Source organism: Temnothorax nylanderi, unplaced genomic scaffold (assembly GCF_030848795.1).
Source record: "Temnothorax nylanderi isolate EJ_2023f unplaced genomic scaffold, tnyl_v1.0 TNYL_tig0011_pilon, whole genome shotgun sequence".
NCBI classification, from domain to species: domain Eukaryota; kingdom Metazoa; phylum Arthropoda; class Insecta; order Hymenoptera; family Formicidae; genus Temnothorax; species Temnothorax nylanderi.
Window position 1 is genome coordinate 848,496 of NW_027249073.1, and position 16,984 is coordinate 865,479.

The 16,984-nt window shown below is 39.3% G+C and overlaps 2 protein-coding genes across 5 annotated transcripts in view; one reads left to right on the plus strand and one right to left on the minus strand.

The window, feature by feature from the left end:
- The window catches only part of Lmpt (four and a half LIM domains protein limpet), a 116,463-nt gene extending 104,040 nt beyond the window's left edge, over positions 1-12,423 (minus strand). Inside the window, exons 1-2 of one of the 2 annotated variants that reach the window (XM_071697100.1) lie at positions 12,226-12,423; positions 8,913-9,236 (exon numbers count right to left, since the gene is read on the minus strand). In XM_071697100.1, the coding sequence (XP_071553201.1) occupies positions 8,913-8,957 (45 nt within the window). In that variant the 5' untranslated portion in view covers positions 8,958-9,236; positions 12,226-12,423. Of the gene's footprint in view, positions 1-8,912; positions 9,237-12,207 lie in introns of both variants that reach the window. The other variant, XM_071697099.1, reaches the window with a different exon arrangement.
- Positions 12,424-14,653: 2,230 nt separating this feature from the next.
- Positions 14,654-16,956, plus strand: Rpiiic53 (RNA polymerase III subunit C53). 3 transcript variants are annotated; one of them, XM_071697116.1, is made up of 7 exons: positions 14,654-14,800; positions 14,960-15,432; positions 15,491-15,608; positions 15,934-16,252; positions 16,323-16,426; positions 16,480-16,710; positions 16,792-16,956. In XM_071697116.1, the coding sequence occupies exons 2-7, from the start codon at positions 15,140-15,142 to the stop codon at positions 16,909-16,911; spliced, it is 1,185 nt and encodes a 394-aa protein (XP_071553217.1). In that variant the 5' UTR covers positions 14,654-14,800; positions 14,960-15,139; the 3' UTR covers positions 16,912-16,956. The 3 variants fall into 3 exon arrangements, with proteins under 3 accessions (XP_071553217.1, XP_071553216.1, XP_071553215.1); XM_071697115.1 differs by having other exon boundaries at positions 14,676-14,917; XM_071697114.1 differs by having other exon boundaries at positions 14,676-15,432.
- Positions 16,957-16,984: the final 28 nt, after the last annotated feature.

Below are 16,984 nucleotides of genomic sequence, written 5' to 3' on the forward strand. Positions count from 1 at the left end.
CGATATAATTGAAGTTCCATAAGATTATAATTGAACCGTTAGATGTAAAAAAAGAACAAGTAAATATACTTTTGCAAACGAGGGAAGCTGAGAATTTTTGTTCATTAAACGTTTCGCTTCATTTCATTAACGAAGTACATAATGAAGGTGTACAGGGAACGCCCTGCATTTTTTTTGTACCAAGTTTCGAGCTATTAAGAATATTAATTGGAAGAAATTATAGACTGACGTGCCATATCGATTTTACCAAAGTTTTGGAAGATAAAATTACATCATCAAAATAAACTGCTCTATGTATCTTTGTATTTATAGAACACCTTCCCAAATGTACATATGATATGTGTACAAGCGTATTTTCCCAAAACTAATTGAATTGCAAACAATTATGACTGATATGATCTTTTGGTATCAGTACGTTAAATTTAATTTCCTGGTTTTAACAGGATATATATGTCATTTCCTGTTAAAACCAGGAAATTAAATTTAACGTACTGATTTAACGTACTATATTTATCCCGCTTCGATTATGAAACTCGGCTATGATAACCGAGGCTAGACTGCGAGAGGCTACCCTAATGACGTTGCTCACTCGACATTAGGTAAGCGTCCCTCGGGATATTCGCATAAGTCCCGGAGGATTTACAAACTGCCGACAGTCACGCGATCTCGTCTGACCGTGTTACACGCGATAACAGCTCCACACCGGTCGTTCTTGCAAAATAACCTGCCGGACGGTAAAAACACGTAAGGATTTGAAAGGAATCGAACGTCCAACAAAAAGCAGCGTGTCGCGACGATAATCGCGCGGAACGTCCATCGATCTGCGTAATTGCCATATTTCCTCCTCGAGTGGAAATCTATGGCTGTGAAAAGAGATATGCATCGCCGGTGAACTCGAAACATTCGGAGCTCTATATAAAGCCAGGCGTGGCCTTCGCGCAAGGATAAATCTCGTTAGGTGGAACTGTCACTCCCCGTTTCCTGTTTATAGCGTTACGTGTATCGCGAGCTCGCTTTGGGCGCCGATCGCGATCTATACGAATGAGAAAATATAGCGGGCACGAAGTGGCGCAACGCGCGGGAAACGTTGAATCACGGTGTACGAGCTTTGCAGGGAAAACGTATTGATTTATTACCGGCATTTACCGCGACGCCAGCGTGCGTGGCATTTCTGTATACATAATCGTACGTGCATCGCCGCCGACAATTGAAATCTCTATTCGGAAAGCTACGCAGAAAAACCACACGCTCTCCTAATTACTCTCGGGGCTGCGATAATATACGTAAGCGGCAACCATCCAGCCATTGTAAAATATTTTGTGCCGTTCAAGATACGACCACCTCCGACACGCATTCATGCGACAAATGGTGCGTAACAATGACGTAAAAAATGACGGCGCTACCGCGTGCTCGGAGCGAAACCGCAAACGCGTGCTAACTATCGATAATTGACGTCTAACAGTCTACCCGCTGTTTATGAAAACCCGCTGGTTGCCTAGCAGCTGACGTTTCTTCCTCGCGTGATAAGGCAAGCACCAATCCTATACCCTTCCCTTAAAGCGAAAAAAAGAATCGTCAGTGTATATAGCGTGAACAGAAGCTACTTATTTACATAAGAAATTCCGGGTTACTATAATATTATATATGAAGTATTTATAGTCTTATGCACACATTTGTGCACCATCGCGCACCGCCTTCCACCGTAATACTTATGAAAATGAGTATTTCGTGTAGCACTTTAAATTCAAAAGAATGCAGCGTGGGCACGGATTACCCCACTTTCTCCCTTGCGACTATTACGAGGTCATATCACCGCGGAAGTTCGTCTCTCGCAATACGTCATCATCCGCGACCGATTTCTTTTGCAGACGCGTCACGCGAAACGCAGCCTCTGCAGATTAGTGTATACGAGAGTAGAAAACGGCGCGATGACATTGGAACTTGGAACATTCGTCTCTATTAAGACGAATACGCACGTTTCTGGTGCACTTGGAGTTGGACTGATCTTTCATTTCTATTAAATTAAATTTAGAAAATGGGATAAGAGTTTGTTTAGAAAAAAAACATCTATTTTATTTTATAAAATTTGAGTAGAATAAAATATTGATAAAATGTGAAAATCAAATAAATTAAATTATAGATTAAAAGATAAATTTATTTAAAAAATAAACTATAAGAATTGGTGTAAAACGATCTTTATTGCTAAAATGAGAGAGTAAAAAGGAACGATTATTGCATCGTATTTCGAGAAAAACGTTTTTTCTCGTTTTAGTTGCGTTGTGCGAAACGCAAGCGTCACTTGATAACGGGTTCGGGTAAACGATAACAATTGATCTAATTGTAGCGGCATGTGCGCCGCGTCGACGATGTATGATTTGCGTCTCGTGTTTTACTGTAAACCGTACAACTTTCGCACAAAATTACGACAATCGTGTCAAAAACTTATAGTAAATCCTAATGCGCTCACTAACATTAATTGAATGACTAAAGTGTTATAAGTGGTTCATCTACAATTTCTAATACTTTATTCAAGCAATGAAAATCTAGTTTAATTCCGTATGTGCAAAACCGATTCTTGCTATAATAAAAAAGGTAATGATATATGTATAATAAAATTAAATAAAGTTATTAAGATAAATGAAGTAACATATTAGTAACATTAATAATAAAAAAGCAAAAATAAATATATTTAAGATGCAATAAAGAAGCAAAATTTGTTTCTCATCTCGCGTGTTCGCTCCCGTTACGTGATCCAAATGCAAACCGGCTTTATAATCATACATTGTATCCAAACAATCCTGGATTACATCGTTAGCTTTAATCGCCAGCTCTCGCTCCGTCGTTCGAAAGAACGACCGTCTTTACGATCCGAATGATCGAGGATATCGAAGCACTTTTCGACGTATGCGTCGCACACCTCGTGAAAGTCCAGCGCATGGTAATACGAAACCGAAAAAGTCACCGACAAAAAAGCGCCTATACGCGAATGGGTTCCCCGTTGCTTTCACTTGAGATAAGAACGGGTAGGTCTTTCACGCGGACAAAAAAACTAGCTGATCGCGTCTGAATAATATAAAATTATGACAATCATCGCGGTAAAAATGATCAATTAAAAAAACAAAAGTATTAATCATTATGTATATGTATAATTGGATGCAGTTATGCAATAAGGAACCAAGCGCCATTTTCATGATTTTTAGTTTATCTCTGCATTGCCAAGTGATCATAAACTAGACAAGAGATTTTTTTCTAAAAAACGCATATAACACATGGAATATTGTATATGAGGAAGATTATATTCGGTCATTATATTTCAGATAACGTTGGCACAGAATTTTATTTCTAATATTTCGCTCTAGAAATTTACTCGAGCGGAAAAGTAAGGTTTTGAAGTTGGTTCTGCATTGCAGAACTGGGTCCAATTAATAAATTGTAATCCAACCATTTTTCCATTTGTTCACATATTGTCAATTTGTTTAGATATCAGTATAAATGTTATGAGGAGTAACGTTAATAAATATTAATCTCAACATATCGAAGCATTTGGTGAAACATTGGTATTGTCTAGCATTAAAGACGACCCATTCATATAATAGCGAATTATTCAAGCAAAATTATCGAGAAAAGGGGCTGTGTGCAATACGAATTTAATCAAAACTAATTTGACTAATTCATGAAATTCCAAGAGAGGAACGGTGGAGGACGATTACGAAACAGAACAAATCTGTCAAAGCTATCACGTATTTGTTACACTTTGCAATTAATTACAATCGACTACCTTGACAAGCCAAGAAACGTCTTGTAAAGAATATCCATACTAAAACGTGACATAGCAAAGTCTTACTTTAACGAAATCTGGATTTTTTACAGTATACGTGAAATTAGAAGCCGTGCAAAAATGTGGAAAGGTCAACAAAATAAATTTTCGATAAAACAATTATGATTCCATTTCTGCTGTTACCATTTCCGTACATTTTTCATCGCACTTTCCGTGGGAAGAAGGATGATATACGATGCTTATGCGAGTGTAATTAATCGCAACAGTTTTTATCGAATTGCTTGCATCTGATGGCGCGGAAACGTCTCGATCGAGTATTAACAGTTCGGAGTGTCGCGAGGCGTCGAAGAGCCGCGCGAAGAATGCTAATGAATCGCGCGAATCGACGTGCTCTCTTGAAGGAAAAAAAAAGTCTCTTTCCAATTAGCACAATGCCATAACGGGGAAACTGGATACCCTCTTATAGATAGGGCGGCATACGACCGACGCGTACGCTCGGTGGAACTGGGTTGTCCCGACGACGTCGCTCATGCGGCCGTCGCCGTCTCTCTAAAGAAGGTCAAAAAATGTCGAGGACAATAAACCTGTCTTGTTTAGCTCCACTCGTGTATCGAGGACAACGACAAAATTCGAAGGGAAGAGAGCACCGTGTATATAGTCTATCTACGATCGGCTGAAATCATGCAATGCATATATCCAAGTCGTCCCAGACGTAATTGGCGCATGTGTGCAATAAGAAACGAAAAGCAATGTATCAACAACGTAAGTTGTCTTACCGAGTAGGTATCATTTTTGCTCGATCAAAAGTCGCTCGATATCTGCGTTACACGGCAGATATTATCACGCCCTGTTTCCACGAGATCACACTACCCTAAGAAGGAAATTCCGAATTGACAGAACGATCGCGCTGTAGCGAATCTTACGTGAGAAGAAGCGGTGAGACCGAAAGAGTGAGAATTACGTGTTCCGGGGAAATTAGCATAATCCCACGTGAGAATACCTTAATACATCCGTTGCCATTACATCCGGCCGAAATTGGCAACGGTCTTACGTTCGGGTAAAATATTAAAATCATTTCGTATCTGGCGCGGACTCGTAAATAACAACTGCGCGAGAAAAAGTTGTTCGCAAGAAGAAGTGCGTTTAAATCGTATGGATTCAGGCCGACGCGACGCGACGCGACGCTCGAAACTTATTATTTCACGGACTCGCCTTTCGTCACGCGATAAAACGGTTTGATTCGATTGAGATTAATAATGCTAATAATGCTTACTCGAACGTGCATTCGACGCAATATGATTCTTTTCCGTTATAGCTATTCTATGCGTCGTTTGATGCTATTATTAAAATTGTATTAGTCAGATGGAATTTAGTCTGTGAATTTCTAATTTTGTTGTATGTATCTATACCCGATGTATCGCATGTATCGCAGATGTAGCATGTAACTGATACAAAAGAAAATGTCATGTATAACAGAGACACCTATTGTTAATATAATATAGCTTTTAGGTCCATTATTGCAGACTGCATTATTCAGATCGGTTAATATTAAAGTTGGCACGTGCTGTTTCATATAATACAAACTCGATATATTATACAAATTAAAGGGCAAAACCAATATAATTTTACTATAAGTTTACTATAAATTTACTTAACCTTTACAGCAATTTTATATTGCTTGTTAATTATTTTCCTACATATGAAGTAGTCTTAATTTTTTTCAGTAAATTAAATAAATATTTTATATATCTCAAAGTATTTTGACTATTTAATTTATCATAAGCTCTAAACGTCTGTCTTTGAAGAAAGTAAAAAATCTTTTAAAATTTTTGAAAGCTTATTTAAAATAAAAAAAATTATTCTTGTTACATAAAATTGTTTCCTACGGGGTAATTTTTGGGGAAGATATGAAAAAGATTATATATATTTATCATTAACTTTTTTCATCCGATTATCGATCCTAATGTATCAGAAGGGGATCAATCATCCTAGGATCGAGGAAAGGTCAACGACGTGGCAATTCTGAATGAGCCTTTACTTCTTACTTCTATCACCATAGATATCGCGTTACATCAGTGCACCGGTCACGGCGCGCGCTAAGGCACCTAATTACACGTTACGTTCGACCCACACGCATGCACACGCGAGTAGATTACCGAATGGTAATGCTATCCGCCGCTGGCTACCTTGAGAGACAGACCGAAGGAAAGTGGGTGAACTCAGCTCGATTTTGCGACGAGAAACCGGCGCGTTGCTCACTCCACCTGTCTCCCGTTTTTTCCTTTCCCGTTCGTAACTAGATCTCACGTTGAACCGAGATTAACAGAGATTCATCTCGTATTCGGATGACGCCCGCGCAAAGCTTAAAGTTGTCCAGCAAGCAGCGAATTCTAAGACTTATATTAGGGAACACCCACAACGGGGAAAAATAAGTCCGCTTATTTTTATCTCCTCAATTGACCTTGCTGTACATTTTACTTTTTTCTTCCTCTTCTCGACAAACCTGACATGCCTATTTCGCTCTAATTACTAAGAATAAAATAAAACGTAATTCAATCAAATAGATAGTAACTAACTCTTAATTGTCAAAAGATACACAAAGAATTGAATTTGTCAAAAATAATCATACGCGATTTCTAAGAATAAACAAAAAGAGATAAATTATGAGATACTACTAACTAATAATAAAATATAAATGCTAATCATTTCTCGATCATGATGACGAAACATAGAGACCATTTTCGTGCCTCTACACGGAAAAAAGAAATAATGTTGTATCAACAGCATCATTTTTGGTATAATCAACAGCATCAGTGTTATTGAGATAAAATTTATTGATGCAACATCAATATTAATGAACAAAAAACATCAGATAATTGTTTTAATAATTTAAATATTTGGTCCAATAATATCCAACTGAACTACTTATGCTTGTGGCAGCCCGTGACGTCGACGTTTAATTGAAGCAACTTCATTTTTTTTCCGTGTACAGCATCGGAATATTAATTTAAGGAAATCTTATCGATGCTGTCTTAATCGCGACACACAAATATAGAGTGTAATAGAGATAAAGACCCTCGACGCGCTAACGATATGATAATGATATTTCAGCAAACACGAGCGATTTTTAAAACTACGTAAATACATTGTCCTCGATGAAAACGGGGTGCCGTTTGCCGTGCCGTACGAAGTTATACACGGCATGCGAGGTCGCGGATATAATCTAAGCGCGATCGATTTAATGTTCCGGTGAGGAAAAGAGCATTGTGCCATTTTGCTGGATGAGCCGACCGAAATCAAAAGTATGTATGATATGCTAAGCACATAATCAGGATATAAGCAAGGTGTAGCATAATGCTCTATAATTTAGAAATTTGCATGGAACAGCATAGAGAGCATAAAAAATGTCTGAGATGGTGAAAACTGGCATTCTTAAGGTGCTAAAAAAGTTCCATATATAGCTCAGCCAAGATCACTCGTTAAATAATACATCTGGTTCCAGATAAAGATGATAATGCGCCGTACATAAGCTCCAGGTTTAAGAATAGTAATGTATATGTAAAAATTTTACTACGTGAGTTATTAAAGAACTGAGGCATTTAATAATTCTAATTCATTCTCTCTCACCAAACGAAAGAAATTGCTCCACAAGCAATTTCTTTTATCAAGTATATAACTCTCGTTGTTTTAATTAATATTCTCTCTCATATCATTTGCCTCGATGTATGAAACAACAATCTGTGATAATTACTCGTTTGTAATTAAAGACTGATAAAACAGAGGAATTTGCAATTAACTGCGGTATAATTAAAACTGCGTGACATATGATTATTAGAAAACGTCATTAACCAGCTACTCGGAAAGATGCACGTAAAAAGGACACGGGGTGTGTAGATACGTTATCTCGATATACTCGACGACACCGCTGACAGCCGTACTCCTGGATAGCGCGGAACAATCCGGTTCAAGGGCATCGCAGGTACTAGGTTACGCAGGCCACGGTCATCGTAAACGCACACGTGTGACACGATGCACCTTGCACAAACTCAAATCGCATCGATTCGATCCATTAGGCACGAGCCTTCAGTGAGTCGCGCCGCGTCATGGAAAAATACGCTCGGAATTTTTCGATTTGACTTCATGTACCTTAATTTCTGTAAAAACAATACGATATCTCATACCCTGTCGCAGTGTTTTACACACGTAGAGATATCGTAAAACGTGACATTGCGATTTCAAAGTAGGTATTCTAAGTTTCTCATATCTGCACAGAGTTTTTGCATGCCAGGTTCTGTACATACTAAAGTAGGCATTATTTTTATTCAGAAATTTGTAAGCTTCAGCGGTAATACTGGATTCGCAAAATTGTAATTATCAAAGGATAATACAACTTAAATAATTTAGAACTTTAGACACATGCCGAAATAAATGTGGTTAGCTAAATATGTAATTGCAAACAAAAGCACGTCCCGATCAATAAATGTAGTATGTCAAAGTGCAATTAGCAAACTAACGAACTGCAAAAGATTAGGATAATAAATCGATTAACTGCGCGATCTCAGAAATATTTACTGATTTTCATCATTATTCAACACATTATCTTTTAAAACGCATTATATAAGGAAAGGAAGGACACATTTTAGATAGCGTTTATGAGAACGAAATTTTCTAATAGAATAGAAATTTACAGATAAGGTTTCATTTATTGCCTGAGATTTCCAGCAGGAAATTCACTTAGGTACTAAAGAAATTATAAAAGGAAAATGCTTTGTGAATATATTCTTGTAAGGAAATAAACTTACAATTAGTGCATAAAGCGTAATATTTTAATTGTATGGCCAGGCTTCGAAAAAAAAATCACTTTTGCAAAGCGTGAAATCTGGTAGATCCCACTACAACCTTGGCCAAAATTATTAGGCATCCTCATAATCATTATGCTGTAACTGAATCTAATACCAGAAAAAATTTCTTTTGTTTAAAAGTTGTTTACTAAAACGTTCATTATCATGAACGCGTTTATGCGTTTATTTTTTCTTTCAACAATAAATGTTATTTTGAAAAAACTTTATTTTAACAGAGTGTCTCTAATAATTTTAGCTGTAGATTGATTTAGAGTAAAAGATTCAGCCTCTACCTTTGCGTCAAAAGCCTCGACGGGAGTCCGTTGCACCCCGTTCATCTTCCAACAGGTTAAGTCACTCCTGATATTAGATCAACTCACAGTTTTTGGTCCCGTTCGTGCACCCCGTCCACTATCGGGGATCGACAACGAGAGAGCACGATGTCCGATGTCACTTTTCACTCCGAGAGTTCGCGACACTGATAAACTCCATTTCGATTCTCGTCATATCGCGAAAGTTCGGAAGTTTATTCACGTGCGGTCATCCACAAAGGTTTCGCGAATCCGAACGGTCCCGCGAGTCTCGCGCGTACATTCGCGAGATCCGCGAACGGCTAACTGTACGGTATATTGATATTAATATCCGGCAACGAATCGCTGCCGTCGCGGCCGTAGACGTCGCGTCGGGGAGAAGACGCAGTCGCGACATTTGAGCGAGGAACGCGCGTTTCCGTCTGCGAGAGACGCGAGATTTGAAACGCGTCTCGGGGACGCGCATGCGCGCCGCGAAGCTCGCGAGCACGTGCTATCTCGGAGCACGCGTTTGTTTTCGCCGATCTGAGGGAATTTGCGCGGGAGGTGGGCAAAAGATAGGCGTAATAAATATTACGAGAATGGAGAGATCCGATATCTTCATTCATGTCGTCTTACGATGATTTTTTTCAAATGTTATAGTAATTTATATCACAAATGTGATATTGTTCTTCATTCTCTAATCATCAACTTTATTATCAGAGCATGATTTTTTCAAATATACTTTTACATTTCATAACATCTCTACTTAAAAAAATATAAAATAAAAAGACTAAAGCTTGAACGTGACAATTATTCTAACAATAATGAGTATTCGGGTAATAATTTATTTATAATAATTACATAAAACAGATAGATCGATTCATTAAATTATAGTAACTATATTTTTTCTAATTGACATATGTAATATTAAGATCGAGTTATACCACCTTACGTAATTTTCTTCAAATATAATCAGCTTATAATACAAAGAGAGGGAACTCTTTGAAAGCATAATTAATTAAGCAAGAAATTGAAAATGTCAAAATATGCCTTTTCCATTCTCAATAATCCAAACATGATTTAACATTTAATTGTATTAAAAGCAACTTTTCTATCATCAATGCTCTGATCTATTTATTATACTCTCTTCTATTAGTAATACTCTGTTTTATTTCATTTTATAAGTCATAAGATATTAGTTATTATAAAAAGGAGTATGTATAACGTCTGCTAATAAATTATTTACATAGTTCCTAATATATCTTATTATATAATATTTTTATATAAGTCGTTATCATAACCTTGCAAGCAATATTTTTATTATTTTTTTAATCGACATTTCATGGAGACATTTTTAACTGCTTATCGCGAAATATATGTATGCGCAAGGCTCACAATCTTTATCTATTCGTAACCACGTAAACCACGTTATGTCAGCGTCGACGTTTCGGAACACATTGAACAATCATTGCTGTCAGCTTAAGCCCAATTATCTATTTATTGTTACATTCGTGTCTTTAGCCTTACTAACGCAAACACACTACTGACTTTTCCAATGTGATAAAGATCCTGATACTACAAACATTATGAATGAAAAGTGATCGCGCGAAAGATAATTGCGTAAGTATTTCCAAAATAATATTGTCCATATTTCTTCACATACGAAAATTTCAAGACGACGTTTAAATATCGACGCGCGTTCGTGAGGAAAGCGCGAAATATCGCATTCGGAGGCGCGAAATAACCCGTCCGCGACCACGGGATGGCTAATGAGAGGATTCTGAAAGAAGAGATTCCCGGCGCGAAAGACTTTCAGGAAGACACGCTCTCGGATACTTCAGCTGCTCGAAAACCCGTCGATGTATCCGATGTCTGAGGGGGAGTACAGAACAGGTTTAAGAACTGCTGCGGCTGACCGAACTTCAAATCCGCTCTTCTACGGCCGAAGTCAGAAACGGCGCTCCGAAATCAATTCGTTCCCTTTCGCAGAATCACGATCAGTAATCGATCAGTATCGTTAATTTCGATGAGTTCTAACGTCGACGCTACAAGCTGAAACTACGTTGGATTTTATCGATGGCAATGAGCAAGAAATGATTCTGAATAGGGTTACTTTTGACAACTTCGAAGACTTGAAACTTTAAACCTTCGAAGTTTAAGGTGTCTTCAATCCTTCGAACCTCCGAAGCTTCAAAATTCGAATATCGAAGCCCTCGGGACTTCGAAGTTAACTTCGAACCTTCGAAATTTAAGCTGTTTTCAAACCCTTTGAACCTTCAAAACTTCGAAGCTTCAAAATTTAAAGCCTTCGAAGCAAATCACCAGTCTTAATTCTGAACTGTATATTAACATTTATGTTATACCGATATAAAAAGAAACGGACGTAATTTCGGCGAATCGAGTTTTAAGAACGTCAAGAATTCGATGTTATGTAAGATAAGATAAGAACATGTATAGATAAGATACGGAAAACGTATATTCTTACGTCAATTTTTGCAGTTAAATATAGAGATTACCGTCATACTTCGATATGACGTGGAAACGTGAACTCACCGAAATTGTACCGGTTTCAATTCCCGGTTTCTGACACGCAGGTAACGCGAATACGACTATCATGCGTGACGGCGTCCTGTCCTGTATGCACCACGCAACAGCTGTGCATTGTGAAAATAATCGTATCGGATTATAGAAAGGACAGTCAGTGCACGAAGAAAGTCTTCACTATGCAAATTACACTCGTCGAGAGGCAGAAATATATCTAAAGTATAGCTTGTTATCAACGCACGTTTCTCGTGAAAGCGACGCTGCATCGTGGAAAGAAAGAAATATTCGTCGTGGAGAAATTAGATATAAAAGTGAGCGGACAATTGGTCGATCAAAGTCGGAAAGTGGTCTGTTTCCTGTCAGAATTTAATTCGCAAGGATGTCTCTTTTCTAAAATCTACAATATGCTCGCAACGTATTACTTCGAAGTGGCGCTGCGATTTTCGAAACAGAAGTGTTAATCCTCGCGGAACACCTTGTCCCCTGACAGGACTCACTCACTTTCCCATGGTATACCGATTATCGAACACCACGTGCATATTTATGGAGATAAATTAAATTTCCGTTCTATACAAGCGGGCCCTCATCTCACGTTGATCGCGCGGGATCGAGATCGATCGTAGATCGTGCGTCGTTCAGCGGAACCCACGGATTTGGGGATTCACCCCTGGCGCGGGGATTCGCGCGTTGCGGAAGGATTTAGAGGAGAGGCAATTCGAATGCCGGTAGCGGATTTGCTCCGAATTTTCACCTCCTGCCGGAGGACGACCTGGGTGAACTCGCGGGCACGCTGAAACGCACGGCGCCGTGGCACGTGGCACGTCGTCGCATGTCCTGGCGCACGCTCCTTCGCTCGCACGCTCGCTCGCTCGCTCGCTCGCCCGCTCGCTCGGCACCTAAACGCGTGCGGCGGCGGCAGCGGGAACGCGTGCAGCAGCGGCCGGCGTTCGGGCGCTCCGCGTCGCGACTGCCGGCGCGCGGCGCGGCTAAAAAACCATACGATGACCTCATCCGCACCGACGGTGCTCTCCTCCTGCCCTGCCCCATGTCACTGCCGCTACTAGCCGTCCTGAAAACGTCACGCCGCCGGCGCCGACGCCGCCGTCTTCCGCAGGTTGCCGCGCCGCAGATACCGCGCGCTTATCTGCGCGCGAGCAGACGCGAGCAGACGCGAAGGCGATGCAAGAAAATGCACCGTCAAGTTTCGAAAATTTATACAGAGAAATCAAACATCTCTCTTAAATACATTTTTTTTTTAATTCGGCGAAAGATAACTTAATCGCAAATCACTCGACAAATTTATCCCTTTAAAGTTTAAACTATTCTCTCAAAATTTGCGATGTTACAGATTAAAAGCGCTCTCGAGTAAAATCTTTAGTTTGCGAATCTTCAAATCAATATCACTGGAGAAGAACGGAAACATTTTATTTAATAAACAATTCTTTATGTATTCATTTATGCAAATTATCGATATAATCACGAATTATTCTGAAAATTTACTTAATTGATATTTCTGGATGATTTTTGTTTATCAACGCATACTGACTGTGGTCAAGCGGATTTGATTTTTTGTGAAGCGCCGTCGTTGCTATCGCAATGTAATTAAAAATGTCTCTTTTTAATATTATAATTACGTCGTACTTTATTCGTGATGAAGAAATTTAACGCATGACGATTGACGATTGCCGTCTCGCTCGTCGCAGAAACAAACTTTTCACGGCGACTTCATCAGGCGTCACACAGCGACTAATTGTTTCATATTTATTTAACATGGGTATATATATAGGTAACGGTATTTCTCCGTTACCATCAGTAGTGTACTGACTAACTGCTTTTCATTCCGGCCGCAATATTTGTCGAGAGAATGGGTGCGATCCACTTGGCGCTCCAAACGCTCTTGGAATCATTTCATCCTTGTTGTTTATCAAATGTTAAACAAGGACAAAATGATGCTCTGAAGCGTCTAGTGGATCGCACCCAATGTAATGTACGAGACTTTTTCAAATTAGGCGAAATAGATCGACGTTGCTCGTTGGCTTCAGTTCTTTCTCAGCCTAAAGCTGCCTGTCTTTTAATTCTTTTTGGCCTAACGTCTTCCGTAACAAAAATTTCGTTATAAGTAAAATAGCATTAAATGTAACCTTCCTGGAAAGCTCGAAAAAGATGAAACGCGACGTTCAAAATATATTAGGATCGATAAAAAAACAAGTTTGGTTTTTTATTCTGGCATTAATCTGAGAGAGAATTAACCTTAAAACATGAAAACAATTGCGATTCAATCAAAAGTCTTTGCATCACGATTGTGATTTTTAATGGCGATTCGTCGATTCTCGCAACGCGCGGAATCAGAAAATAGCGACCCTAAATTTCTCTGCCGCATTCGACATTCATACGATCGCACAAGTATGATCTCCGTAATTACAAAAGAGATACGCACATACCTGGCGATAATCGGACAGCTGTTTAGATTTACGATGCGCTTCGGCGAGAAAACAGCTGGAGAGTGGAGACGTGCGACGAAGATCTCACTGCGTTGCTCCAGACGCGCAAAAATGGACACCGAAATCGCGACATCGCGCGCGACGTGTTACAAGTTATATACAAGCACGCTCGTCGACTCGTTAACTCGAACGACACCCCCGACACTGTTCGATGCACCCGCGGAAGTCCCTCACGCGCGAAATTCACCTTCTGCTCGAAACGATCGCGAGAGATACGGTATACGATTCGAATCCGCGACGCCGCGCGTCCCGTGACTCCTGCGAAGTGTGACGTAGTCCCCGGGCGTATGTACAACCCTGAACTTCGCGATTCGAATCTATCAGAACGACGCCGCTGCGACCCTCTAAGCGATATCGAACTCGACGCGAACTTCGCAGCAAACGATCACTTAACTTAACGTGTCGTAATATAAAGACTATAAATAAATATTTTGACAAACATCGGGAATTTAATTGACAGATTAGAGATTTTTACATCTCTACATTATTCCAAAGATCGCTCTTTGATTATCGTGCAACGGCAACTCAGATTCACGCCGAGATACCGAGAAAGCATTTCCAGCGTAAAAACATCGTCGATCGCGCGAGCTAAGTAAGAGCGACAAGGAGGGAGTAATATTCTCCCTCTCGCTCGGCACTGCCGAGCGCTGCCGACAGTGCCGACACACCGATAGACCGAGCGTCACTCTGTGTGCGTAGTGGATGGGCCGCGCATGCGCGAAAAACCGGGCCGGATTCACATCACTGGCGTGGTATGGCGTGGTAGGGCACAGTAGGGCACGTGTAAAATACTGTGCATAAAGAAATTCGCACTGTGCGTAACCTCGATGCGAACTTCATTAAGTGCGTATTAATTGTGCGAGTGTTCAGTCGCAAAGTTCTTCTCTTTTTCTTAAACCTCTCGACGGACGGACAATCGAGGCGTTGCGACAATATCGCTTTAATTTCGTAGTATTTGAGGTTAATTGCTGACTGATGAGAGAACGCATTATATTGTTGCAGAACAAAATGCTAATCAATCCTGAAAAATAAATCTATGGACGTGTCAGAACATAGAACATAGAGAATAAAAGAAAGAAAGAGAACCGTGCTGTGTTTGGAAACAGGAGCACGGACCGCACGGACGTACATACTACTTTATTGACAAATAGAAGTAAGGCTCATAGAAGACCGTCTGTGAACATGGCTTCAAACAGTTCAAGTTCAAACGATTCTGCCAGTTCGAACGATGCCCTTCACGCGAACGTGCGAGTGAAGATAGAACCTGGCACGTCTGTATCGTCGGAGCCGTCGACGTCGTCGCTTTTGGAAAGGGTGACGAACATCAAAATGGAGCCAGGCTTACCCACGACCACGCAGAGGCTGACATCCTACCGGCTACCGCGGGACCTGACCCTAGGTGGAAACATTAAGACTGAAAAACCGAAGAAGGTGTACACGCCAAATCTCAACGTTCAAAGGAATAAGAAAAAGGAGTAAGCTATTTAATTAAATTGCGACCTAGTCTAAATGCTAAAGGTAATTCGATTTCAGCGATCCAGCGATCTTGGTCAAAACTGAGCAGGCGAGATCGAGAAACAGCGATCGCGGAAGGGAACGAGGGAGAGGAGACAGAGGACGTGGAAGAGGAGACAAAGGAAATATAATACAGGTAATGCTACTATTTTGAATATCTTTTAGCCTAACGTGCCTAATGTGCTCTCATATCTTTATCAATTATTTATATTATTAATTTAATATTACTTTTAGTTCATTATTTATTTCCAAAATGATTTACCACCTCATTCCTTTACTCGCAATCTTTAAACTCTTCAATTAACCTCTTATAAATCGAAATATATATACAGGCAGATCGTTGACCTAATATCACACGTGAATTTAAAATTGTTTTTCTTTAGGTGTATTCAATATCTTATAATCATATAAATACCAATTTTATAATATATAAATCATATAGGATTATTCTATACTTCTAGTCTGTTGGTGTATGGTCGGAAGGAATATATACGGCACCTACCGCACCTAGAAAATTTGATGGTCCTAGAACTTCGAGTAGCACAGGAAGTGCTACAAGACGTCTGGAGAAACCAAAATTAAGTAAAAGTAAGATTATCGATAAAATAGAAGAAGAGAAGAAATTACCGAGTCTGTCAGGATATGATCTTATCGAGGATGACCCTTGTACTGATGAAAAGATGTGTCCTCTTACACTGCCACGAGTTAAAAAGGATATATATGATGGGATTGATAATGACAAGACCGATAACAAACCGGTCATCTCAGAAAATGGTGAAGGTAAGTATAAGATAAACTCTTTAGTAATCTTATCGAACTCATATACATATATAACTTTTTTCTTCCATAGCCGTAAATATAGAAAAAAGTAAGGAAAGCGAGCAAGACAAAAGGGAAGCACTCCCAATTTCTCAAATAATCGAAAACAAGGCCAATTCCTATACATTAATACAGGTAAGAATATCATATGAATCCATTATAACTATTATTTAATAATTGATCAACAGTTTCCAGAATCTCTGCCAGGTCTGGAATCTAGTAGAGAGGAAGCAGGATCAAAACCAAATGATACAAGTACTCGTAGTGATAGTAAAGCAAAAACCGAGCATTGTACCTTAAAAGGTTTAAGAGATGGTCTTTTAGGCAAACTCGAAATTTTAAAATCGGGTAAAACGAGATTACGTATTGGCGAGATGAGTTTTTTTGTCGATATTGGAGCGCAGCAATGTTTTCAACAGGTATAAAATTGTATTTTTATAATTTGTAATTCAAGCACAAAAGTATTATCACAATCCTTCAAGTAATTAATTACTTTTCAGGACCTTTTAGCTGTAAAAATAGACGCTGCATCACAAACCGGTGATCTTATCAATCTTGGCCCAGTGAATAACAAATTAATTTGTTCGCCAGACTTGGAATCCGTGTTAGAAAATTCGTAAGATTCTGTAAATATGTATTATTTTAAATATATTTATACAAAAGGATGTTGAGTTGTAGGAAATTTATGAACAA

What these genes read in the sequence shown, in the direction of transcription:
- Rpiiic53 (XM_071697116.1), top strand. Translation starts at nt 15,140, where the DNA reads ATGGCTTCAAACAGTTCAAGTTCAAACGATTCTGCCAGTTCGAACGAT. An exon ending in CAAAGGAATAAGAAAAAGGA is followed by an intron (nt 15,433 to 15,490) that starts GTAAGCTATTTA and finishes ATTCGATTTCAG; the next exon opens with CGATCCAGCGATCTTGGTCA. An exon ending in ATTCCTATACATTAATACAG is followed by an intron (nt 16,427 to 16,479) that starts GTAAGAATATCA and finishes ATTGATCAACAG; the next exon opens with TTTCCAGAATCTCTGCCAGG.